The 25,869-nt window shown below is 37.2% G+C and overlaps 1 protein-coding gene across 2 annotated transcripts in view; it reads left to right on the forward strand.

The window, feature by feature from the left end:
- CABCOCO1 (ciliary associated calcium binding coiled-coil 1) overlaps positions 1 to 18,989 on the forward strand; it is a 125,404-nt gene extending 106,415 nt beyond the window's left edge. For both annotated transcript variants that reach the window (XM_084997028.1, XM_001924770.5), the window contains 3 exons: positions 10,016 to 10,138; positions 10,557 to 10,697; positions 16,294 to 18,989. In XM_084997028.1, coding sequence (XP_084853154.1) covers positions 10,016 to 10,138; positions 10,557 to 10,697; positions 16,294 to 16,368 — 339 coding nt within the window. In that variant the 3' untranslated portion in view covers positions 16,369 to 18,989. The remainder of the gene's footprint in view (positions 1 to 10,015; positions 10,139 to 10,556; positions 10,698 to 16,293) is intronic.
- Positions 18,990 to 25,869: the final 6,880 nt, after the last annotated feature.

The raw sequence follows: 25,869 nt of genomic DNA on the forward strand, positions 1-25,869 counted from the left end.
ACTGCACCATGTCTATAAGACAGCTATTAGTCAGTTCAAGCAATATAGTCAAGTCAGTGAAAAGCTGTTCAGTTGTTTACATTGTGCTAATCAAATACTCTAGGGCTCCATTCATAACTGAGAAATACAGGCATTGCACTGATGCAACAGTAAACCATTAGGTTTGCTTCTCCAAGTGGTATCATTTTTCACAACAACTTTGAACTGAACCATAGCTGATTAAAAAGATTGACATCCCAGGAAATTTTTAAATGAAAAACCCTAATGAAAGACTCATTACCTAATGAATGCCTCCTGTGTACAAAGACCTGAGCTAGGGTCTCAAGATCAGTAAGGCATGGTCCCTGCCCTCAAGAAGTGTCCACAAAGTGATGGGAGATCTCTCACACGTGGCTGTCACTCAAGGTACAGGGTAACAAGTACTATCAAGAGGAACACGCAAAATACCCTGAAGCACAAGAAGAACATCACTGAGGTGAATGAGCTTTCCTGGAAGACCAGAAGGAGTGTCTACTGGCAGGAAAGAGGGAGACGTGGCCTCCCAGCAAAGGAGGTAACACAGGCAAGACTCTGAGCTGGAAAAGCACCCCCATCCATGCTTTTTTTTTTCCATATAATAAATATCTATTGAGCACCCACTATATTCCAGGCACTGTGCATATTGGGTACAAGCAAGTAGTTCAGTATGGCTGGAGCTCAAGATATCTAAGGCAAGACCTTGATCTGAAGCCTACCCAGTGAGCATTGTCACGAAGAAGAAGCCGGTGGGTGTGACCCCCGACGCATTTTGTGACTGATTTAACGTCAGTGAAAAGGAAGAGGTAACAACTGAGGTTTTGAGTCTGGTAACCAAGAAGCTGTCAATGTTACTGAGAGATAAAGCAAAGGAAGGAGGAGCTGGTTGGAAAAGATAGTTAAGTAGAAATAAATGGACAAGCTGCTGCCTGTTTAAGATTCCAGTAAGTACTGAGTGTGTAATCCAAATAATCTTCCACATCATGACATAAAAACACTGAATCTGAGGGTCTACACAGGCTGGCGACTGTGAGTCTTGTATAAATAGAGAAAAAGCCACTTGAAATTTACTAACATGGGATATAACATCTGTCACTGGACTAGAGATGACCTAGTCTAAACCCTAATTTTACAAATAAAGAAACCACATCTCAGACATACTCTTTGCTGAGTGGCAGAGCCAGTCTAGGACTGACTACACGTTTATGGGGTGGGGGGAATCCAGATTTCTGAAACATTAAAATCTGGAATATAGATACCGCCTAAATTTTTCAGAGTTCTTGTCAGTTCGGTTTGTCTGGTTTTAACTAAACGAGCATGATTTACAGCTTATAGATGAAAGGTCTTTTCTGATTTTAAAAAAAAAAAAAATCTTGCTGTATACGCTATTGTCCACAAAATCAGTTTGGTAGTTAATTTCCAAGAATTCCAAGAATTCAGATTCCATGAAAAGCCTCGGAACCTTAAAGTACCTAGAGCTGTTCCTTGCAAGGGAAAACAAGCCTCTTCTTAGGTCTTTGCAACAGTGACACCCTCATGTAAATAATAAGGGGCTGCCCTGCAGAGAAGGAAGGGCCTGGGTGCTTCCTGAAAGAGCCCTGTTTCTAGAATGCGGGGCACAGAAGAGTAATCAACAGGAGCAGTTTCCTCAGAAGCAAGAAAATCCTGCCCTGCTGACCAAAGAGTGCCTAATACAGTTAAAGAATCAGTTAGTGGAGATTTTAAAAAGGAGGGGGAGGGAGGTGACTGCAGCTAAGCAGAGAGGAAAATATTTATAACTGTGACAACATGTTTCCTTGTAATAATTTATGAGCCCACTGGAGAAAAAGGAAACACACACAAACTATGAATAAAATATCCAAAATGTAAACATCATGCCTTCTGCAAATTTTCTTTAGTTAAAAATTAAGGTTGAGGTTGACTGAAGTGAATGAGTATATTTTCTTGGTCTCTTATTTCCTTGATGCTAAGGCTTACCAACTGATTTACAACTTCCTGTGTTGTTTTTTAATCTATATTTGTCAGCACATTTTTAATGTCAGATTACTTAAAATAGACATCTTGGGTCTAAGAGGTCAGAATAATAATATTATGTTGACTTCTCTAAAGGCTTCATCGAACTTACATTCTAGTTTAATCAAAAAAAAAAACAGCTTTATATTTCTAAATGAGATAAACTTTAATACAGTTTTATGATTTTTTTTTCTCCAACTGATGATTTCAAGGACTGAAGTTCAGTTCAATCCATATACTTTGAAGTTAAGTAAATTACATGTATAGTTTTATCCAAATAGCTTCAGCCTCCCTTTACTCAGATAACTTAAACTGTGAAAATAACAGGAAGTCCATGAAAAAAGACAGGTTAGAACCAAGGACTTAGGGCTCTTCTATTGTAGTTTCTCTTCTAACCATTCTGATTTATAGTCTCCTATATTTCTGCAAATTACAGGTACTTGTACAAAAAAGAGTATTTTCAAGCATAAATGCCATGAAATAGCTTCATCTTCATATAAGCTATCACCAGATGTAATTAAAAAGCAACATTTATAAAATCAGAATTTTAAATTTGTATTTTAAATAGGCTTTCCACAAAGATAATTACATAACTCACCTTACTATTTTCACTAATTGACAGATACTAATTCTTAATTTTCGATTCTTAAAACAAGGAATAATTTAGAGGATTATTTCCTCAATTTTTTAAATATTAAAAACCTCAAATTTAAATAGACACCCTAGATGAAACCAAACAAAAATTTACCCACTGTCAGAACTGCTTGAAATACTTTACACTGAGTTCAGGGATAAGCCTTTTAGAGTCTAACTTAATAAGCTAAACAAATATACTTTCAATGGCTTCTAAAAATATTTTTGAAAAGAATTAGTTATTTTCTAACTATTTATAATGGAACCATCTCTCATCCTGAGGAAGTTACAAGATAAGGTCAATCTAAGAATCAAACATACAGTGTTGAACTTAGTAGTTTTAAGAGCTCTGGTATTTCACTTTTCACAAAAAAAGACATGTTGAAATATGCCCTGTATGCCCTAACTCTACTTTTGACGAAATTTGTTAAAGGAAATCTTTTTGAATTGAACTCAAACTGGGAAACCACAGGTCACATTGGATGCTGAAAAACAAAAGATAAAAAGAGTGATAAATTGGGAGAGGGGAGAGGAGCAGATTTTCTAATTTTGAAAGCTGGAAGTAAACACTCTCCTTTTCTAAATAAGCTGGTTTGCCTTAGTCCTGACTATGCCACATAACTACCTAATTATGTCATGCTAAGTCCTGAAAGAGAAGTTGTTTGGGTCCAAGGAATTCATCAAATAAAAGGGCATTGGATATATGTTTGGTATTTTAAAAATTGAGAATATATGGAAACAGAGTGATGGCATGTCCTCATTAACAAATTCTTCTGAGTTAATTGGATTGCTCAGGCAATGTTAACAATTAAATATAGAAATAGCATGGATCAGGATTCCCAACATGGCAGCTCTGTCTTCCAGGGCTGGCATTAGAAAGATGATCCTTTCAATAATAACCATAATTACAAATGATAATAATAGTATACACCTTTGGGTTTAATAGTACTTTCTCTTTGAAGAACTCCCAGCATTTTCGTCCACATTATCTAATTTGTGCCTTGAAACAATTCGATGAAGTAGCCAGGTAGCAATTATCATTATCTTTCTTTTACAGATAAATAAACTGAAGCCCAGGGATTTCTTAGCATCACGCAATTAGGAACAGAGCCAAATCTAAAGCCTATAATTCACTGGTCTATCTTCCAGATTATTGCCATCTTTAGAAAATATCTGGGTATCTGAAGGACTGATCTATCCCTCAGGAAATGTTTGCACCAGAGCCAGGTCAAAACATCTTTTCCTTTTAAATTGCATTTACACTACAAGAAGGTACTCTCTTTTTCAAATTCATTAGAGAGGATTTTGTTGTCTGAAGTCATTAAGATAGGAGTGCTCAGATTTCTTTTCAAATTACAGTGTTGGCCTTAAGCAGAAGTACACTGAGAAAGTACACTTAGAAAGATGTTTAAAATACTTTGGAATCAGTTTCTTTAATTATCTAACTTTTTTTTTTATATTTTAAGCCCAAGTTAAACAAGATCAAATCAAGAGATATAAATAAAATGGGCACAAGGTGTTAACTGGAGTGTCCTAGCCAGATTGCAAATTGGTTTACTGGAGCCTGCCAACTTAAATTCCTTCTTGCAGCTTCAGCTGGAATGGGTAGTCTTCATTTCCTGTCCTGACTTGCTGTACTGTGTTACCGTTCACTGTTTAGGTGATTAGCATGTGGATCTGATGGTCTCAAAGCTCCATTAAGTTATAAATGTTCAAACTACCAGTATGCTGTGGATAAAAATAGAAGTTGCTATTAGATGTCTATTCATACCCTGCCGAAGCCTGGCAACATTTTGAACCTTTTCAAAATGTAAATACTGCATATTAAGCATAGGAAAGAAAATTAATGTGCTGCATTTGCGAATTTATTTCCAAGTCAAAAAATGCAAAGCGGGGGAGGACCCTTGTAGCAGAATTGATATTCTACATTTATGGAGTATATTAAGAAGTTTGTAATGGCCTGAACACAAAAGAAAAACACTTGAGAAATGGATTAAAGTTTCTCTGATAATCTCAGCTTTTGAATTTCCTCTCTTTTGATTTTAAATTTATGGCCTCAATATGACATTACCAGATTTGATTGCCTTTTGCAGGTGGCATTCATGTGTTGTTACTTTATGTGTAGTATACTGTGGGCAACGGGTTACAATTTGTGTTAAAATTTTCCAGAACAACACAGTACTTCTTCATTAGACTTGCAGATGAGTAATGCCTTTTTTCAAGGAGAGAAAATAGTTAAAACATGACAGGAATTTTTGTGCCGTTTTTTCTTAGTATTGGGAGAAGTTTGCCATAAAGTTTGCTGTTTGAAACTTTGACATTTTGTAGTAAGTTTTGATTTACATATGAAGTCATCATTTGACAATTCCAAACAAATGTCTTTTTGAAGCATACCAGTTTTCTATGTGTGTCTGTGGCTTAAAAAGAGTTTCACAGATTTATCTTGCTTTTTGCCATTTAAAACAGTAGAAAGTTGTCATCTCAATGGCATTTTTAATATTTTGAGTAATTTAATAACTGAATTTAATAATTGCCATCTTAATCATAGATTTCAGTGATGCAAACACTAACCACAAATCACCTACACTTTTTTCTAAAGCAAAACAATCATAATTAAGTAACAGTAAACAAAAACAACAAAAAACAATAGGAAAACAACAAGCAAAAATAGTGTTAATGCTACCAATAATGTTAACACATAAAGTAGAAAAAAAAAACATGATGTAACACAATTTTCAGATATAATATTTATAATTCTTCTTAGACACAGTAAGATCCAGAAGCAGATTCTAATGCCTAACGGCATTTTTTAGACCTAAACTGAACTGTCCTTAGTTCTAGAAAGTTAAAAATTCCTATTGTTTATTCCCATGGTAGATATCCATTTTGTACTGAGTATATAAATTCTTAAAAGAGTTGTAGTGATTTCATTTGGCTTATAAGTAAAGATTCTTTTTTTAAAGCTAATAATGTTCAGTGATGGAATTTTGTACTTATAAGTATTAAATTATGCTAAAAAGCCATTTACTTGATATTCTTTAAATATCATGGCACAAAGATTCAACTAAACTCAGATTATAAACCATCTTAAATAACACTAATGCAATGTGCACTTAATGAACAATATAAGTAACTTAAGTTAATTTTCATGTAACAGATAACATCTGGGGGAAATGTATATTGGTGAGTTATGCAAAACTAATTTTCTGGCGACCACATCTGTAGATGTTATTTATTGTATGTTCACTTAACAGTTCATTATTCTGTTTAGAAATCTATTCTCTTCTTTATTAGAGCTTTTAATGTACTCACCTTGGTTCAAATGGTCTGCTCATTATCAGAAAAAATATAAATGGCATTCACATGGAACAACATGATTGTTTTTATTATATCCATTTGTGTGCAAGCATTCAAAAATGGCAAGAGAAACACATTTATTGCTTTACATTCAAAGTAATATTTAGGGGATATTTGAAAGTCAAGCAAAACCAATCATTTGGCCAAATGGATGTACGTGTATAATCAGAAACTCCTGATTTTTAATCTCGGCATTAGGCCTCAGGCAAGTCACTTAAAGTCCTTCTCTTTATTTCCTGATCTGAAGATTATGGGTGTTATTCTCTTATAGAAAAAAAAGGTGGCAGGTAGCTAAATCAGAGGACCAAATAGGAGTGTTTTTTTTTTAATAAACATACTTGATCCTTCTTCTAGATTTAAGAGGTTTTTATTTTCTAGATTTAAGAGGTAACATATTATACTTTTGAGGAAAAAAGTATCAGACAATTACAATTCTACAGGAATGTATAAAAATAGTTATAAAACTAGCCTTATTTAATTTGCTTCAACTATTCATAGACTTGAGGAAATTATAGTGTTCTTTCAGAAAATCTAACTTAATAAAGCTGACCATGTCTTTCTGTTTTAAATAGATTTTATTACAGAACCAGTGATGTTGTAAAACATGAGGTTTTGTTAAAAAAAAAAATACAAAGGCCTAATTGTATTTTTTTAAAGAACGTATTGCATCAGACGGTTTCATTTAAACATATTTGCTGGCTCTGGGCTCTTACCACAATTATTGATTCTAATTTTCCTTAAACTTATTTTTTGAAAAGGCTACTTAATGAGGAAAAAAATCACTAGGGTGCTTCTGGGCACTATATTTATTTCAAATGATATATTTGACAGCGTACCTTCTTTTTACTAATAAAATGACTTTATATTTATCCTCATCTGAAATTGGGACATTTCTTTCCCTTATGGTATCTTACTAACATAGCCAAATGAAATTCTTCGTGAAAGAAGAAAACATTACTATGGTTTGGTTAATTGATAGTATGCAAAATACTCTGAAGCAAAGAAATTATCACCACCAGTTTTTGTGCACGAATTAAATCAAATGAATAGCTATATGAGCTACACTCATAAAAATCAAGGAAAAGAAAAGCCCAGCTCTCAGTCAGAGCTTCTGGTTCTTGTGATTACATAGGAGTTTCAGTCCATCAAAGAAGCGTGGGGCTAAGGAGTTCCAAGTTTCCAAGTGAATGCCTAGCACACACATGCGTGAGCGCGCACACACACACACACACACACACACACACACACATAACACCAGTGCCAAAGACTAAGAAAACTGGGTTCTTGGTAAGTTCGGATGAGCATTATAAAGAAATCCAGACAAATAGGGGTGTGAGGGATAGAATGAGATGCTTGAGCACAAATACCTGCTTGCCTTAAGTACTTAAGAGTATAATTTGATGGAAGAAAGGGCACAGGTGGGCAGGTGGTAAAATTCCCCACTACCAGGATGGAGAAGTCATCTAGTGGTAACTTCCACCAAGGGGAAAGAAATCTGCCAGAAGGTCCTAGCCTATGTGTGGAAAATGGTAGCAGCAAGCCAACTATGGCAAGGGCAACAAGATAGAATTCTGCTTCTATCTTGAAAGGAAAGGAAATACTTTTACCATTCAGATTAGCTCATGCTTGCTTTCTCAAGCCTGCAGTAAATTCAGTAATTTCCACTCAATTCCTTTCTTCTTTTTTTCAATGTCTAGCTTACCACCACTCTCCTCAAATTTCTGGTTTCACCCTATGTTAAAGTCTACTTTAGTAAATTTCATCTACTTTAGATTACTTAGTAAATACCTCATTATCTTCCCTTGCCTCTGAATTCCTGTGTACAGCTTAGTTACTTTACATATAATGTTTCAGGGAACACTAAAGTATATTTAGCTGTTTCATTTTCCTAGCTTGGTAAAATAAAGAGCAATATAAGATGTGGGAGGATAAAAAATAAGCATGGTTAATAAAGGTACAAACAATTTTGTGGGTAGGTGAAAATGCTTGTATGTCCCATTTAGGAAAAGAAACAATGTCTTGTGAATATGAAGAGAGAGTGGGGCTGTTCTGATATGGTTTTTTAATATTCTATCTTGATTACCATTTAGTCAACTTAATATTAAATGATCTGGAATGATGTCATCTAACTGAATAAAGATTAAAAGTTTAATAATATCAATAATTTACAAGTGGCAACATGATGACATATTGCAGTTTACTGAAAACTGCATAGGCCACAAAGTCAGCACACTAGGATTTAACTCCCAGCCCTGTCGCTAAGTAATTATTTGACCTTAAGCCAATCATTTAATCTCTTGATCTCCAAATTACCTTGACTATAAAGTTACAACACTTCAGTTCTTCTGTATATTTATACTAAGCAGCAACTTCCTGTAAAATCAAATTAAAATTAGTAATACAAATTCGAGGCAAAATGCATTGGAATGACCAAGCAATAGCCTAGCCTCCAATTCATTCCAAAACCTAAATTAAAAAAATAATATTTAAATGATGAAGTATGTAAGTTTATTTGAAATATTGCAGAGAAGTTAGAAATGAATATGATGATTTCAGTGTTTTTCCAGGCCTCATGGGATGATAATTACTTAGTGAATTTATGCATTTCTAGAGTTTTGTCTTAAAACTTGTAGGCTTGGGATCTGACTGTGTCAGCATCCAGTGGGTAGCTTCATCTCAGGGCCACAAAAACAAGCTCCTGAGACCTTGCTATATAAACTATAGCTTGGATTCATTGATTTAAGTGAGGAATGTAATAGGCATAAAAATCAGGGTACTCACCTGGGCATGTCTCTAGATCAGTTGAGGTGAGAAGTCACATTATGATCAGAATATTGTCTGTTAAACATGAAATCAGAAAAAGAGCAACTTTTTAATTAGAGGCATTAAATGTTGAATGCCACTAGTACCCTCACCTCCACTCTCTCCCCCAAGTCATGGTGAGATAGACACTGTGTAAATTAACTTCTTGGACTCATTTCTTCATTTCCACCATTGACCACCTGTCACCCTCTCTCTGGTTGACACACTCTTGCTGAAGTTCAACCCTTGTTGAACAATTGTTCAACACTCACATTGATGTCTGGCCTTGACCTCTGTGTTTTTGGTTGACTTCGCAAATCTCCTCTCTGATTTACTGTGTGCTGGCTTTATACTTTAACCTTTAGAGCCTTTATTGCCCTCATCACCAGGTTCTGATGGTCCCTTCACTATTGCCTCCAAAAGCAGCTACACTCCACTGAGTATTATCAATCACTATCAGGCTGTTATTGAGTATGTCAGGTACTAAACCCTCTGCCAGAACTGGAGAAGATAAACAGAGGATCTAAAATATGGTCTCCACCTACAGAAAACCTGTAGGCAAGAGGAGGAGCACACTGACCCAAGAAACAATTTTGAGATCAAGGCAGTACAAAATGAAGTCCTCAACCGTAGAAAATAAGACAGTGGGGAAAAGTAGAATGCTAATTATCAGATACAGAGCGCAAAAAGCACTAGAGTACCAAAAGGTCAGTGGTATCAAGAATTCAGAGATGATGACACTTAAAAAATAATATACTTGGGGAGTTCCCGTCGTGGCGCAGTGGTTAACGAATCCGACTAGGAACCATGAGGTTGCGGATTCTATCCCTGCCCTTGCTCAGTGGGTTAACGATCCGGCGTTGCCCTGAGCTGTGGTGTAGGTTGCAGACGCGGCTCGGATTGCGTGTTGCTGTGGCTCTGGCGTAGGCCGGTGGCTACAGCTCCGATTCGACCCCTAGCCTGGGAACCTCCATATGCCGCAGGAGCGGCCCAAGAAATAGCAACAACAACAACAACAACAAAAAAAAAAAGACGAAAGACAAAAAAAAAAAATACTTGGAACTTATATAGAAGGCTAAAATTATATGTAGAGAGAGAGATTTATATATTTATATATTTATATATATATATATGCTAAAATTGTGGTTACTCACCAAAGACTTTGTTGTAATACAGCTCTTCTCTTCCCCTCTAGCAAGTAATAGAAGTTGTAAAGCCTGTAGGTCACCCTTTCCCTGATCCTCTAGAAGAAGGAATGGCATTTGATATTTACTCAACGTTTATAGAGCCTCCTCCAACATTGGATATGGAAATGAAGGTATGTTTCCTTTCATCTCTTCATTCAACCTATCTCAGCATTATATTCTCTAGAGACAGGAGCAAAAACAAAATGCTTTTCTAATTTCTTTCCCTCTTATTTTACCCAACTAAATATAAATATTTCTTTTTGCATCGACTCATAGAAGGGCCAGCTGAGGGTAGTTCAGCAGTTGTCATCTCTTCTGCACCGTCTTCCCCAGTCCCCACCTTCATTTTCCCCAAAGTAGGTACAAGCAACATTACTCGATCTGTCATGATGCTCAGGAATAATGAAGATACAGGAAAATGTCAACTCAAAATCCTCCCAGATTGACATCATTTCTGGTAGAAAAGTATCCAAGATAAGTTTGAAGTTACATATAAATCAATAAAGGCTCCAGAAATCACTTGCGTGTTGTTTACTTTTAATATTCTAGGAGTTGCATCAAGAACAAGGCCCTGAAGAGTCCCATCCAGAAGCCAACACTTCAGAGACTGATCCATTAGTTGGTTTCACCATTGAAGATATAAAATCAGTGCTGAGTCAAGTCACAGATGATATTTTAATCGGCATCCAGGTACTCAGCCTTGATAGTGTGCACGCCTGCTTTCTTACCAGTTAAAATTAGCCAACCTTAACCTTAATGCCTATAGACACTCCTCCAGCTCTGCCAGCAGGAGTGATGCTGATGATGGAAGGGTTCAGTTTAACATCCCCACCTTGAAAGTTCCCATCATGGCACAGTGGAAATGAATCCAACTAGGAACCATGAGGTTGCAGGGTTCTATCCCTGGCCTCGCCCAGGGGGTTAAGGATCCAGCATTGCTGTGAGCTGTGGTATAGGTCGCAGACTTGGCTTGGATCCTATGTTGCTGTGGCTGTGGCTGTGGCAGAGGCCGGCAGCTGTAGCTCTGATTTGACTCCTAGCCTGGTAGCCTCCATATTCTATGAGTACGGCCCTAAAAAGCAAAAAAAAAAAAAAAAAAAAAAAAAACAAAAAAAAAAAAACTCCAGCTAATTCTCAGTTGAGACATCTGAATAAATTCACCAACTGGTGTGGTGTGTGTTCTCAGTTTACAGAATCATTCAGCATCAAGACCTGAAAAATAACATGATAAAGACTTCGTGTCCAGTCACACTATAGGCAGTTGCTCATGTAAGAGTAATGTGGGTACATCTCCAAATAGTAAACACTCTGAGGATCAGACCACAGTTCTTTGTTTTTTTTTTGGGGGGGGGCACACCTGCGGCATATAGAAGTTCCCAGGGTAAGGGTTGAATCAGAGCTGCTGCTGCAGGCCTACACCACAGCCACAGTAACACCAGATCCGAGCCACATCTGCAACCTGCACCACAGCTCATAGCAACACGAGATCCTTAACCCACTGAACGAGGCCAGGGATCAAACCCACAACCTCATGGATACTAGCCCGGTTCATGACCACTAAGCCACAATAGGAACTCCAGACCTAAATTTTTAGCTAAGTCTTCTCACCAGATTTCTTTGAACTCCCTCTCGGACAGTTTGTGTCTTTTCACTTGTCACTAATAGCTACTGGCTCTATGTATGAATAGTGTTATCACTGACACCAAAGGACGCATGAAAATGGTGATGGTAATAGCCATCTCAGTAGCAGCTGCCAATGATGAATCCATTGGCTTAGCTTTATGCTTAATTTTTTTTTCCTGTACAAAAAAAAAAAAAAAAGAAAAGAAAAAAAGAAAGTTTCTACTTCAACACAAAGGCTCATATCATTTCCGAGGCAAAATGATTGAAAGAGCGAATTGCATATTTTGAGAGAATTTCTAATTTCTTGTGGAAATAACCATGAATCAATAGGACAATATACTACATGTTTAAAATACAAACACGTCTCAAGGAAAGATTTAGTTGTTATCTGAGCATGAGACTATATATATAAAAAGCACACTGTATTAAAAACCAATTTAGAAGGAGCAAAAGATAAGCTTGGCATAAGCATACCTTGTTACTTGTTTAATCATCAAATGTTCATGTACTATTTACATGAACATTTAATGATTTGATGCCAACAGAATCAGCCAAAGTCCTCCGCTTAATAAGGGGTGTTTAGTGTTTACCAGAAATAGTGAAAGAACACGTTTTACACAAAGCTTTATTGTTAACAACCCCATGAATGTAATAACTGGTTACTGTGTAGAAGGGCAGAGTGCAGTTGAATTAAGCTGACTCCAGAACATATCTCCTTTTTAGATTTGATAACATTTCATCTAAATATAGTTTATGTATAATCATGGCCCTGGGCTCCTTTGCGATCCCGCAGCTCTGAAATTATTGCTGAGGAACTACTAGACAGTAATAGAATTGTTTTCAGGCCCCCAAATTGAAAACATCTTTACCAAGGCCATGTTCCGTGTAGTGAACGGTATGTTTTTAACTATTTGTTGAAATTTTTTTAATAGTAGAGTGTGCAGCATTTATACCACTAGCAGGAGTATGATTGCTGTATGAGTATTATTTTTGTCTCACTGGCCTGCAGACATCCTTACTGAGCCTGGACGTCCATCAGCTGGCTCATCTAAATATAATTAGGCAGAGAAAAGAACTTGGACCAGAGATGAGGGATGCAGATCCTTTAGGTGCCTCGATCATTGCCATATTAAGTAGATTCATGGACATTAGCCTGGGCCAAATTATTGCCAATTTTTCAACAAAATAACATGATGGTGTGGATTTATCCTGTGTCTCAAGATCGCAAACCTTTTTATGTATTTTCTCTCAATAATCCTAGTAAACTCCATGCGGATTAGGCAGGGACTTCCCTGATAAATAAATTGGAAACTAAGAGACCCAGAAAGATTAAGTCATTTGTACAGAGTTTCCAGGGTCAGAAACTGATGAAAAGCCCTAAATGGGAGCTGTAAACTGGGTTCTGATTCTAATTCCAGTCTTATCCACAAAACCACATAACCCCTAAGATCACGACGAGACTACTTCGGTTTTTAATACTCCAGTGGTGTGACACTTTTTCAGTATTTACCCTTATGTCTTGGTCAGATTCCAAGTCAAGAAATTACTCTCTGTTTACCTAAATTTCTCCCCCTGTTTTAGATGGGTAAGTTATTTTCCACTTCTAAAACCTGCCTTCCAGCATTCCTGACTCTTAAAACTGCCTCATTCCTGTTCAAAGGTAGCCACATGTCAGTGGTCAGGGTATTTAAGCCTTTTGAATACACGGATCTGCTGTAGGAACATTCAGTGAGTTCTTATTTGTAAGATTTTTTACATTTTCCAATATATTTTTTTCCTTCTTTATTTAAAAAATCATAGTTTTTATTATTTTTTGTAGGAAAGGCAGTAGAGAATTCATGTTTTAAGTAGGTTTTTTCAGAGCTCCTTCTCCAGTGTGGTTACAGGCATGTTTCACTTCCTTTAATTCAGAAATTTCTGAAAATAGTGTGAATCCTTAAATTTTTTATGTTACTCTACTTACTTCTCCATTGACTCAATTTATAATTCTAGAAATTTATTAAAAATGAAGTTATCTTGGCCCTGAGATGTTAATTAAAACTAGACTGGATAGAACAAACATTTTAAGCTTATATAGTTTAGATATTTTAATTTTAAAGATACATTCAAAATGAAATTATTTTGGCCCTGAGTTGTATAATAAAAATTATACCCAGTAGAGCAAACTTTAATATATTTAAAGAATTACATTTCAGAGAAATATGAATGCTAGCACTGAATTCTTACATTAAATGTTGGCTGTGGGCCCTGTGTAAGCAATAGGGTAAAATAATGTGAAAACCTTGAGGAAAGTTTGCCATCTTGGGATCATAGGTATTTTTAGGTCAGCATGAATTTCCAGGAGAGAAAAGCTGAGTGAGAAATCCCCTCAAGGATTGACCACTGAGAGGCTACTAAACCCATCTCTCAGGCATTCTCCATTCTTATCTAAAAGGAAATAGAGCCATACCCTATCCTAGTGGTTATGGGATAGTGCATCTGCTCAGCAGTGTTCTGAGGAATAACATGGAGACATGGGAGACCAATGACAGCCTGGTCTTCACCAGACCGGAATTCTTGTCATCCAGCATCTGAATTGAAGTACTGATCGCTATCTGAGACAAAGTCCTCTGTCACCCATGCTCTGGTAGGCATGCTCCTTACCTTCATGAGCCTTTTTCCCAGAGCCCACACCTGTGTCCATAAATTGTTTCAGTGAAATACCTGAAAGACCTTCAGGTTAATGTAAAAAACATGGTGAGGTAGTGAAACAGAAGCTGAAAGAGGTAATACATCTGTCCTTAGTTGAAAACAAATGAAAATCTTGGTGGACATAGACGTAATTGAAAGTAGGGAGGGTCAATTGTTTGGTTAGAGCAGTGCTTCCCAATCCTTTAGAATTGTAAAAGGATTGTTTCTTCAAACCATTTCAACCCCTGTATGATCTAATATGGAGCACACCATAAAAAGCAGAAGTAACGTATTTTTAAAATATATCACAATGTTTTATCAATGAAATAGTGTGCAATGGTGAGTTTATCATTCAGATTAGGAGTTGGAATTATGAATTTAAATTAACATATATGAAAGTTACCATACTTCATTTTCAACTGCTTAATTTTTCAGGTAAGAGCTACAGGGGGTTAAGTGGCTTGCCCAAGCCTGCAAACAATGCCTAGGTCTCCATGCTCCTAGACTTTTGCTCGTCTCAGCATGCTACCAAAATTATGCCTGAAGGGATTAGTGGTCCTAAAAATGACCTAGAGGACAATGTTTATTCCTCGTTGCTTTTTTCACCCAACTACCAAGAAAGGAAAAGATGAGACCAGAGGCTAGACTTGACCCCAGGGCTTGATAAAACTCAAGCCAAAAAAAGACTGATACTTAGAGTCCCCTCAGAGCTCAGCCAGTTAAGGATCTGATGTTGCCACTGCTGTGGTTACAACTATGGCTTGGATTCGATCCCTGGCCTGGGAACTTCTGCATTCCAGGGTTGCAACCAAAAAAAGTAGAAAAAGAAAAAAAAAAAAAAAAGACTGATACTCATGTGAGAACTCAGAATTGTTGACACCAATGTCATCTTTTCACAAAAAGCAACTCAACTGTGAAGATAAAACAAAATCTCATCAGATAAGGTAACCAGATGGACCTTTCAAAACTAGCTGTTATAATTATACTTATAAATAAAGGAGAATGGAGTTATATTTGGACCAAAAAAAGAGTATTTGATTTTTAAAATGTTTTCTGTATAAATTAAAATAACAAGTTTCTCAAAATAGTTACCCTAATGACCTCAAATTATGTTATAGACATTAACATTCCAAACTTCAAATCACTTATCAACATTTATGTGTATAAACTACACATACACATGTAGAGTATTTTAAATCACCTAAAAAAAAGCACCAGTTTTACCATGTCTCCCTACCCCCAAGTGGTTTCTCTATACATAATTTTATAAATCATCAGGGGAAAAAAGGAAGACATTTCCAGGTCTACAAATGTTCAGATAATGTGAAAACATTTTTTGGAATTGTGCAGGTAGCCATGTCAGTCCTCAGAATATCACTGCCAGAGGCTAAATGCTATCACAGCCACGGCAAACTCCAAAACCTGTCAGCAAGTGCTTACTTTTTTCCACCCAAACTGTACCACAAAGTGGTATAATTCCAAGAGTTAGATGTATGATGAATACTCTTAATTATGAGAATTGTCCTAATTGTGAGATTATTTGTGTTGTTATTTCACAACAGAAGCTTCCTGGGATCCCATTTAGAATGTATTACACAGGAGACAAAAACATCCCTTGCAAAGGGGTGGGGATACCAACAACACTGCAGTAACTGAGCCTAGAGCAGTTATTCTGATTCGGCGCTTATTGGTAAAGTCTGTCTGAAAATACAGATAAATTAGCCTATCTTCCAACACAAGGCCATGTGAAAAATGGCTGTCCAAATACCACTTCCTGTTCATAGCAGACATGCTATACATTGGGAATGTGCAGAGAAATATGATAAAGTGTTATCACATCACTACAGGCTGAAACACGGCTACGTCTGCAAAACAGGAAGGTGTGTGAGGGATAATGTCTGTCTTTAGGCACTATAGTATGTCAAAACCACAAAGACAATGTGCAGCAAAAGATAGCTCCATCATAACCACTTTTTTATGATTGTCTTCACAGACCGAGATAAACGAAAAGCTGCAAATACAGGAAGAAGCCTTTAATGCACGAATAGAAAAATTGAAAAAGGCCTGAGGACTCCGAACTGGAGAGTGATACTAAACTTCACAGAAACAAATAAAACCAGCAGAAAAAACAGACCCTCTAGAGCACCAGCTCTCCTTCATTTAGTTGGGAAAGGAAAACTAAGCCCCACTTTTTATTATCCTAACTAATTAGAAAAGTATTGGCCCCAATTTTGCTATCTCCTGTCCCATAACAGCCTCTGAATTTATTGCGCTGTCTGTAATAAGAACATTTTGTATATAAGAGTTCGGAGAACTATATATAAAAATACAATTACTTTTACAATACTCCTTTGACATTTTGACTAGTAAATGTTATTCATCTTCAAGGAGAATGAAGCCAACTTTTTTAAATAAAGAAAAATAATAATAATTTTATCCATATTGACCCAAATGAACTGCCACATTGCTGAAGCCTTGTGAACAGAGACCACCACCACACTGCTGAGGATAAAACTTGCTAAACAATAGCAATTCAAATGAATATACTAGGGTTTTTGGTTTGTCTTTTTTTCTTCTTAAATCATTTGGTTTTCTTGTTTAAATGTTTCAGTGTGAAACCAATTTTCTGAAATTATATAATGCAGTTTGAAGCACTTTAATTTATTCTGTACTGTATTTGTTATTTCTAATCTTGTTACTCTCCCAGGAGAATACATGACCTATATAAAAAGAAGCAATGTATAAATGGTTATTAAAGACCAACCTATATATAGATTGTAAAAATCTTAAATACAAATCAAACTTACAGAGCTCTAAAAATTAACCATTATATTGCAGTAGGATGATTGAAAAATCTTAAGCCTTTAAATACTTTTATTAAAATATAATTTCAAAAGAAAATATCCATTTGCCAACTGACTGTCCCTAGTTAGACAAATTAAATTAATTACTATCTAGGCCCTTTCCAAACTTCTGAAATTTCAGAGTACTCTAGAATGGAGAGAACTGCTAGGAGGAGACCATTCCTCCAAGATATTTCCAGTTTATATTGGAACCAAATGTACTTGAATTGGGTGGCAGTTGGTTGAATACATTCTGTCCATGCTCTGACCTTGGGCTATAACCTTACTTGCTCCATAAGTACCAAGAGGATTGTCCAAAATGTATTCATCTGGGGCAGAGACAGGTCTGACAGCATTTGCTATTTTTCTAACTACACTGATCATTAAGTAAGAGAAGTCCTTAAGATGAAACCATGTTTATTGTTCACGCAGTTCTGAGTCTGTAAGGCCTGGAGATGGGCAAGGATGTTTCTTCCCTGAGCTGCCCTTCCTCACTGACAGTGTAGATGGCCACAGGAGACCATGCGAAGGGCTTACAAGTCTTGCAGTCTCTTTCCAGGGCAAACAGAGATGAAACTAGAGAGAAATGGGAATAAATGAATAGGGAATAAAACAGCTTCAAGTGCAGTCTTTGGCACAGAGTGGACCTCCGTTTCTAATAAAGAGGGCTTATTTTGAGCAAGTGTACTAGAGTCTAAAACTGAGTAGAAAATAGCAGTAGGCTCCCTAAAACTTCACAAGAATGATATACTATAAAGTGTGCCTAAAGCCCGCCTCAGGAGTAGGTCTTCGAGAATCTGATAGTGGCTTCACCAGTGGCTAGTATGTGACTTGGGACAGGCTGCTCCCCCTTTATTATACATCTCTTAAATGAGACTAATACTTAATTTTGAGGTAGTTATAAGAATTCACGAAATTTGTATTAAAGGATTGTTTGTGGTAAGTTTTGGTTTCTAGTTACCTCACAGGCTACCCCAAACCCACCGTCCCATCATTTGTGCAGCCTCTTTGGAGCCTTCTCTGTCTCCCCACTGGAACTGGTGGATCAGCATGTCCTCTATCGGTAACCACTGTTGTCTAACATCTTTTGTGCTGGAGCAGCTCAGGGATCTCGGCAGCAGCCTGACTGTAACATCAGATGCTGAAAAGATAGCAATCATAGTAGCAGTAACTACAAATTTTAGCCTATGTTCTCTGCTCTTTTAAATTAATTTTGATGAAGGAAATTTCATTAAATTTATTGATGAAGGAAAATATTCACTATTACCAAAAAAATTATAGACCAAAATAAATTTCACCCTAGCTAGGTACCTTCATTTCTCTTCCCATGAGACAACCACAGCTTCCAGTAAGTCCTTAGAAAACTATTTTTTACCTATTTAAATAATTGGATGCTTGTATAGGGTGGCCTTTTTGTAAAAACGGTTTGCCTTATTCTTTACATTGCTTTTTTTCCATCAAATAATGTGTCTTAAGTTAATTTTCTATCAGTTCTTTCTAATGACCATACAGTACTTCATTTTAATACTCCATAACTTTTTAACTAGATCTACTGACATTTTTCTTGTTTTCAGTACTTTGCTATCACAGTGTTGCACTGCGATATGGGTGAACATGTATGATTATACCTAAGGATGAATTCCTAGAGAGGGACATTTTTTAGGTCAAATTTTATTTGAATTTCCAATTTTGGTAGATATTGTCAAAGCACCTCCCAAAGATATTTTACCAACAGTAAAATGATAATAACTATGTATGATAATAACTCTCTACATCATTACTAACTGATGCATTGCCCAATTTTTTATCTTTGGTATTCTGGTAGATAAAAAATACTGTCACACTATTGTTGTTGTTGTTGTTTTCCTTTTTAGTCGCACCCATGGCGTGAGGAAGTTCCTGGGCCAGGGATGGAAAGCATACCACAGCAGTTGACCTGAGCCACAGCAGTGACAATGCTCCCCTAGTCAATATGAAATAAAGTGAAAACTGACCTTTCTTTTTGTTTTTAGGTACAATAAGGGAACAAATTTATTTCTATTGTAAGCATATTATTTAGAAAATGTAAGCAAGGATGGAATGTATCACCCAGCTCCATTTGTTCATTCATTTACATGCTATATAGTCATTGAATACCTACTATGTGCCAGGGCATTTATTAGAGAGCCCAGCAGATGCAGTCTCTGACCTAATATTCTAGTAGTGGGAGACCACCAATAGTAACGGTGATAAAGACAAGCTTCTGGGAATTATGAGATTATTGAACAAAGGAGCTTGATCTAGTGAGAGAAGCTTCTTGTGGGTTTTGCCACCGAGGGTTAGGTAGAATTTAACCAGACAGAAGAAGGTGGAGGAAGATGGGTTTTTGGAAGAGACAGAAGTGTGTGCAAACCTCCTGGGCCATAAAGTGAAGCCAAACAATTGGTCACAGCCAGAGTTCGCTCAGGCTCCCATAGCCCACATTCCAGATTTTTATTTTGAACTGAAAAGAAGTGGGACCTTGTTGACAAGTTTTAAGTAGCGGAGTGACATCAGATTAAAAATTTTAAAAAAGGCATCTCACTGGTGCCGGAACTTCTATATGTGGAGATGCGGAAAGAGTATTCTCATAAAAGTGCTCCTGCTGCTCACGGTGCTGTAGCTCCACTTCTTAGCAATTTCTAAGAGTGGGAGAAATAAAGAAAATTTTTGACTTTTTTAAAGTCACAGGGTCACCTACTCTAAGCAGTGTTTGGCATAAAGGCAGCCCTCTGAGGAGCCAGTTGAAAAACAATATCAACCTCTCCCTTAGACAAGAAGCAACCTTTCTCTCAACATCCATGGTAAGATACCTTTTTTTTCCATTTGCAGGAATAATTGGGGGGTGCTTTTTTCCTCACCCCGTGATAAGTTTCAAAGAGAAAAATATATTCACTAGGTTATGAACACGCCTCAGACTGCCGCTATTTCAGGTATTTGCAGGCACTGTTGCGCCTAAATATAACTGTGGAGTCATTTTTCCAAAATCCGAATATAAAGCCCCTATTTCTATCCTCCATTTGATTGGAACCATTCAACCATCCTGGTAGATAATAAGTTTGCGTGTTCTTAGATTGCATTTCATTATGCTTCAGTTCCCCTGGAGAATAAACGTGCTCCTTTTCCCAACAACTGTAGAGGAGAAATACTTGTGACATCTCAAATTTCAGAGTCTCAGGAAGACATCCCGCTTCAGGACATCAAAGTCTTTCTTTTCTGGATACTGATTTGTTAAATAAGAGAAGTCAAGACCTCTTTGTGGCAGCCAAAACACCTATTAATTTAAGCTTGCTAAGTGAAAAGGAATCTGAATCAAAATAATACCATCTTGTCAGAATTCAATTTCAGAACAGAGAGAGAATACTAAAAATTTCTTTTGCTTTCAGGGTCCCTCCCTTGTTCATGGAAGTACCAGCAGTAGAGGTCAGATCATCGTTTTTGGTCAGGGCTGCCAGAGGTTTGTGTTATTTTATTTAATTTTTAGCTTCAGTGAATATTGAGTGCATACATCTCCAATGGTCATTTTGGTAGTTTTTGGAGTTTTTTGTTTGTTTGTTTTTTAATCTAACCTGTTATTTATTTCAGCCTCTTTCTAAGTGCTAGAATGAAATAAGACAGATAAGGCCCTTGACTTCATGGAAGTTTATAATCTAGAGGCAGGTGATAAAAAGTGAACAAGTAGGTGTTCTCAGACCACAATCAATGATGCCCATAAAGGCTGGAATAGAAGTTTCTGGGAGATGGGAGAGCTCCTTTACCTGAGGTGCTCCAAGAACTCTTCTTGAAATGGGTGACTTTTGAGCTAAGACAGAATGGGAGAAGGAACCAGTCACAAGCCACACCTTGGAATATTTGTGTCAGGTCGTGGAGATAGCAAATAAAGTGACCTTGCCCAATAGCACCTCTGATCATTCAAAGAACTCTCCAGGGAGAGGGATAGATCCAGAGTCTCACTTCTGGGAAATAACAAGGTTGCTTTGGAGCCTCAGATGCTCACACTCCTAATCCCGTGCTTTTTCTACTCCATCACATTGACATGATCATATTTTTTAATATGCAAAATTATAGCCACACAATGCCAATCAGGATAATCCCCAAACCCAAATAAGCCTACTCATTTAAAAGAATCTTGGTCCAAATATCGTCTGCAGAAAAACAAAGAATTCCAAACAAATGATGTAGCTACTCCACTCCAGAAGAGGACAAACACAATTCCCAATCATATGGACTGTGCGTAGAGATGTCATTTCTGAAGAATATAGTATAGAAAGATGAGGGTGGGGGGAAGAGTACCTTTACATAAAGTTGAGAACCTTGATAAATCCTACTTCTACCAGATGACCAAGGTCAGCATCAATACTCATAAGCCATGTTGATGGCATATATACTTAATATGGAATGATAAAAAGAGTAGTTTACCTCTGCAGTCTTCTTCCCCAAAAGGCATAATCCCAGTCTAATCTTAAAAAAAAAAAGAAATCAGGCAAATTTTACTAAAGGAGCACCCTAAAATATACCTAATCAGCATTCCTCAAAACTGAGGTCACCATAAAAAGGAAAGTATGAAACAATGTCACAGCCAAAAGGAGCATCAGGACACATGACCACAACTACTGTTAATGTGGAATCCTGGATGTAATTCTGGAACAGAAGTAGGAAAGATAAGGAAATATGAATAAACTATGAACTTCAGGTAATAAAAACATATCAATATTTATTTGTTAATTATACCAAATGTACCATACTAAGGTAAGAATAGTGACAATAGTAGTCAGTAATAATACAGGAAATAACTAGGGGAGGGAGAGTGTTGTATAGGAACTCTGAACTATCTACTCAATTTTTCTGTACATTTAAAACTGTTCTAAAAATGGTTTATAAATTTAAAATAATCTTGGTCAAAACAAAATTAATTAAAAGAAAAGACGTCCACCATCAGATCTCGCCAGTGATGGACTGACATCCTGTTCTAAATGACACATGAACATTCAGATATACCCATTTTGCAAACTAGAGAGAAAAATGAATTCTCATAAGGAAGAAGTGCTCGTTCCATTTTTAGAGGAAATTGCAAATGTCATCAGTCCCGGACCCCTCCTTATCTTCTCAGTTCCAAGTAGAATTGGAATCTTTCTAAAAAATGTGCCTACGTCATAAAAGCAGAGAGTAGATTGAAAGCCTTTAAGCAGAGATTGGAGGTGGCTGGTGAAGGACAAGCATGTTTTAACTATGTATTGAGAAGCTAACTGCCACCGGGGGGAGGGAGAAGGGGCCAGGGAGGATGCGGTCCCCGGTCTTCTTTCTGTGCCACCACATAAGTGTCAGATGCTGTCCAGCAAATCCCTTCTCCTGTCATCCTAGGCACATGGCTGGTCTCCATTTTGCAGACCCCTTTGTGGTGAGGGATGACCACGTGACTAAGTTCAACCAGTGGAACAGGAGCACAAGTGAAATGTGCTACTTGAAGGGTGTTGCTCAAGACCAGACATCACTTCTCCCACGCTCTCTCCCCCTCCTTTCTGGGGGCTGGAGTCAGGGAGAAGAATGATGACAGAGCGGCTGGCGGCCCCCATTCCTGAAAGGCCACATGACAGGAGACACTTACCACCCCAGATCATGCAACCAGACTGTCATATGAGGAGAAAACAGACTTCCATTTCTGAGTGCAAATGAAGCCGTGAGTCTACCTGCAAAGCAGTCTGGCCTGCCCTAATTAACTTAGTGACTGTGTCTCTCAGTGTTGATGTGTATGTCATATGTCTCACATGGGTCAATGTCTATAAACTGGGGAAACAACCAGCAAATTCATTTGGGATCTGCTTATAGTTTTAATGCATAACGCAATTACTCCTTAGTTTCTATATAAGCCCACAGTCCCTCCTAAACCGATATCCTATGAAATAATTGCCTGAGCCTCACAAGCACGATGAACTGCACACTTAGGCATTTCCCACGAGAGGCCACACCTTCAATACTTTCTATTTTAAGTGAGGCTGGTAATTTTTTAAATGTCTATGGGTGACTTGGGATTTCGCTAATATAATAAGTATAAACAAGACTCTAGATTATTAATTTGGTAATAGTTTTTCCCTTAGGCCAAAGTTATTCCTCCGCTGAAATACTCCTTGATTCACTAAAAATTATTTGGTAAATGTCTGCTCTAGAACCTGGCTAAAGCCCTTACTAGGGCAAACATTATTATGTTGGCTACTCAATATTAAGTATATCTGGTTTTAAAGACTAATATGTATTTTGGAAGCATGATTCTGATTTGGGTAGCAGACTGTCCACAGGTTAAAATAAACAGCATGTCAAAGCATATGCAGAGTTGCAAAAGAAACAGAACTTGGATTTTTCTTCTTCAAAGCATGTTCAGTCACCAGTTGTTTACTTGTGATTGGTGACCACCTCATTTGTTAGAATGCTTTTGGCTACTAGTAAATAAAATCCTAAATTCAAAATGCGTCAAGCAATTATAAACATATGCTACATAATCTCACCAAAAAAAGTTCAGAGTTTGGGAGCCTCAGTGACGTCATGGGGAACCCAGATCATTTCTGTCTGCAGCATCCTCTTCAGCACCTTGGCGTTCATCTTCAGAGTTGTCCCCTCAGAATCCCAAAGTGACAACCACATCCTCACAAAAGGACTAAACACTCAAAGAAAAGGAACTTTTTTATCTCTCACATTTTTTTTTTAAGAAGAAAAACTTTACCCAAAGCCTGCCAGGAGAGTTTCTTCTTTGTCCCTTTGGCTAGAGTTGTATCACATGGTCAACCCTAAACCAGATGCTGTTAAAGGAAGTAGAATTATCATGGTGGAATTAGGTGAGTCAGGATTCACCGGCTGTGGTGGGGGAATCACCCCCCCAACCTGCTACCCATGAAAGATGGGGTCAGCCAGTAGCTGAACAAAACTGGGGTTCTCTTCATGAGGGAAAAAATGGCTATTGGACAGATAACTGCGATTTCTACTCCAGCAAATGATCTTTTCCTCCACAACATTTTATTTATGTCCTGGCATTTTCAGCATTCTTCAATTCCAAATTTGGATGGATCAATGATAGAGAGAGAGAGAGAAAGAGAGAAAGAGAGAGAGAAAGAGAGAGAGAGAGAAAGAGAGAGAGAGAGAGAGAGAGAGAGACAGACAGATGATAGGTAAAAAACAGATCTTTTCTTCTTTTTCAAAGATTATGCTACTGGTGCCGATTATTATCTCTATGTGTGGGTATAGTTTTTCAAATGTTTGCCGTAGAAGAAGCCACTGCTTGAAAAATAGCTAGAAATTTTTGAAACCAAACCTATTCAGCTCTTAAGGTGCTAGACTCATATTGAATTATAGGTACCATTTCCTTTCTTCTGAAATTTTGATGACATGATCATCATTCATTCAACCAAGTGTGGCCATTTTAGATTCAGTTAACTGTCTTTATTCAAGGTGTCCTTATAGGCTCTTTTATTTGTTAAAACTACTTCAAAATGAATAGATAGATGAATCATCAGAGCACTGCAAAGCAAAACTCAAGGGCCAGGGCTAAACTGAGGAAACAAAACAAACCAAAAATGAGGCAATTATAGACTTGGGAAATTGTTCAAGACATATTAGAGGAAAATTTATTATTAAATATGATATGTGTTTTGTGCAGGAAAAAATTGACACAAAGAAAAAGCATTCAAATAAAATGGGACTTATCTGGTGAGGTTACAGGTAATTTTTATGTTTTTCTGTATTTTCCATACTTATACATACTTCTATATAGCTTTTTTTAACTAGTAAAAAATAGGAGTTCCTGTTGTGGCTCAGTGGAAATAAACCCGACCAGTACCCATGAGGATGCAGCTTTGATCTGTGGCCTCACTCAGTGGGTTCAGGAACTGGCATTACAGCAAGACTCAGTCAGATCTGGCATTGCTGTGGCTGCGGTGCAGGCCGGTAGCTATGGCTCTGATTCGCCCCCTAGCCTGGGAACTTCCATGTGCTGTGGGTGCAACCTTAAAAAACAAAAAGACAGAAAGGAGGGAAGGGAGGGTGGAGAGAGGGAGGAAGGGAGGGAGGAAGGAAGAAAAAGAAATAAACATTGTTTCTGATAGGCTGATGCTACACCCTAGCATTCAGTGCCATTGCCCTTTTGCCAGCTTCTGGACCAATCCACTGGAAGCTGGGATATTTTCAATGTCCTCTCTGGGGCAGGTAAGGTGTCTTTGTAGCAGCAGCCATTAGAAAGCAACAGGAGCTCTTTAGACCCAGAAAAGGACAAAATGCTTCCCAGAAATGGCTCCTGTCCTGAAAAAGCTCCCAATCTATGTTGGATATATTGGCAGGTGCATAGCTTTGGGTAAACAGACACATTGCCCTTATGGTACTAAGATAAATCCTAGAGGCTGGGATTCTACAGAGGATTCTGTTGCAATAAACTGCAGGATGTTGGCCATGCTGCATTATCCCTCTGAGCCTCAGGTTTATTTATAAAATGGATGGATTGACAATAGGTTAAAAAAAAAAAAAGACAACATTGAAAATCCTTTTCTTAAAACTTCAGGGACATCCTTGACTTTAAAAAATTAGAAACTAGCGTTAGAAGAACACAGCATGTTAAAGAATATCTCACATTGGCTTAGACTGAAACACCAGATGTATTCCCATTAAAGTAAAAAATGAGATAAGGGTTGAAATTAATTAATTAATCATATAATTACCTTATACATGTC

Source organism: Sus scrofa, chromosome 14 (genome assembly GCF_054392235.1).
Source record: "Sus scrofa isolate SSC_HxYL_T2T_F1_AM1 chromosome 14, Sscrofa_HxYL_maternal_Yorkshire_Landrace_v2.0, whole genome shotgun sequence".
In the NCBI taxonomy this organism is placed as follows: domain Eukaryota; kingdom Metazoa; phylum Chordata; class Mammalia; order Artiodactyla; family Suidae; genus Sus; species Sus scrofa.